This window comes from Condylura cristata, unplaced genomic scaffold, assembly GCF_000260355.1.
Source record: "Condylura cristata isolate star-nosed mole 26May11 unplaced genomic scaffold, ConCri1.0 scaffold00045, whole genome shotgun sequence".
NCBI lineage: Eukaryota > Metazoa > Chordata > Mammalia > Eulipotyphla > Talpidae > Condylura > Condylura cristata.
The window spans coordinates 2,123,529-2,125,477 of NW_004567146.1; the positions used below are offsets into that span (position 1 = coordinate 2,123,529).

A 1,949-nucleotide genomic window follows, 5' to 3' on the forward strand; every position below is an offset into this window, starting at 1 on the left:
TTATGACCTCCCTTTTTTGTATAATCATAATACCAAAATATTCTGAGCAACCTTCAGCTTACAATTGGATTGTTTTGGCCTCAGAAGGCACTACCTGGCCCTGACAAGCAAGTACTGCACCAGGGTGAGAAATTTCTCTTGAAGACAAAAGTCAATAAACAACTGGCAGATTAACTGCAAAGTCTCTCTCACTGCCAGACTGAGGAAAACCCAAATCTTTTATCACTCTAACTCAGCCTTCTATTCAGTTTCTAAATAACCACTCAAGCTTTCTACAATCTAGTCTTTAGATATGGAAATTCACCCAAGTCGCCTATACAGAGCTAATCAGGTTTTTTACCATCTAGACTTCAAAAAAACTTACTTAAACTTTCTAACAAGTTTTTCAAAGAACCTTTCCTTAATTTGATTTACAAGAAATTTCCTCTTCCTGCCCTCACTTTACTTTACCCCCTAGGATGTCTCTATGAAAATGAAAGCTGTTAAGTAACTTTATTGTGGTTAATTTTCACTGTGGTAAATATAGTAATATTAGTCTTAAACTTTGTGAATCTATGTACCTGTTTTAACCTTGATAGATTGACTTTAAAAATGTTATAATCTCAACTAAAGATCAAAATGACCCCAGACTATTCTTAGAAAAAGGTGATTGTGATCTCAGCCCATTTCATATGCTAATGTCATCCCTCTGCTTGCTTGAAATGTAGAAAATAAACCTCTGCTGAAGGCAGAGCAGGAAGACTTCCACCCAACTCCCATTCCTGTGTCTTCCTCGCACCCACTCCCTTTTTTTCCCTGTTCCCCTTTCATAGGAATCTCCGCTCGCTGACACCGTTTCCACCTTGAAACCCTGCCTGTTCTGCCCCCCAACAATCCGTGATTCGGGACAAAGAGTCTCCGACAAGTCCTGAGGTAATTCTAGAGAGTAAAACAGTGAGAGAAAAAGTACACCCAAGGAGAAGGAATGGTATATGCAAGGGAAAAGATGTTCCAGGACGTTGGGGGTTTAGGTATATAAATGTATACATGTGTACTTATGTACACATATGTATACATGGATATGCATCATATATAATTCTCACATGGAATTTAATGATATGTGTCTTAAAATCAGAAATTCATTATATGTTCTATTTCAGCAAAGAAAAAGGAAAATTTTGTCAATGCAACAAAACACAGACTGTAAAAGAGACAAAAAAAAAAAAAAACCAAGAGCATATGGGACAATGCCAAAACATTAGAATTAACTCCAAAATATTAATCATCAAAACATCTAGAAAATTGTTGATTGAAGTGAAATAAAAGTTCTTGTTATATACTGCTTAAGAAAAAAACCTTGGGGAAAAACAGCCCAGGAAGCTAAGCACCTAGGAGGTTATTCAGACTACACAATGCAGGCTGCTGCTGAAGAACAAGATCTTGGCCTTTTTCACTGATAGAATGATCATGCAGCATCAGTTGTATGGGGGAGGAGGAAAAAAGGAAAAGGGGAAGAAGTAACTAGAAAATGTGCTGTCATCTATAGTATGGGGGGGGGGTGAGTCTGCCCTCCAGGTGCTCCTTATCTGCTTGATGACTCTACTGTAACTGAGATCCAGCCCTGGTTCCCCAGTCAGGGTTTCAGTCTTCCCAACAAGGAGTTCCACTGATCAGCTTCTGGGGTCCCTTGTCATACCTTGGTCCATTGGGAGTAAGTTTATGCCTCTGTCATCAGCCTCCTGAGCATTCCTGGTCATACCTCACCTCATGGTACCTACCCCTCCCAGGGTGATCCAGCTTTCTACTTTTGATTGATTTGAAAGGTACCTTGATTGATTTGAATAGGTACCTCCTATTGTTACAGGGAACCCCAAATCTGTTACAGGGCAGAATCTGTTGCAGGAGATGGGGAAAGGGGCACCCCGAACCCCTAAACTGCCTGCTCTAAGTAGGTTCTGCCATCTGCTTCG

At 40.1% G+C, this 1,949-nt stretch overlaps 1 protein-coding gene across 1 annotated transcript in view; it reads right to left on the minus strand.

Moving 5' to 3' along the window:
• Window positions 1-1,949, minus strand: part of LOC101633225 — a 25,063-nt gene that overhangs the window by 18,183 nt on the left and 4,931 nt on the right. Inside the window, exon 3 of the mRNA XM_012733999.1 lies at window positions 779-918. Within this exon, the coding sequence (XP_012589453.1) occupies window positions 779-918 (140 nt within the window). The remainder of the gene's footprint in view (window positions 1-778; window positions 919-1,949) is intronic.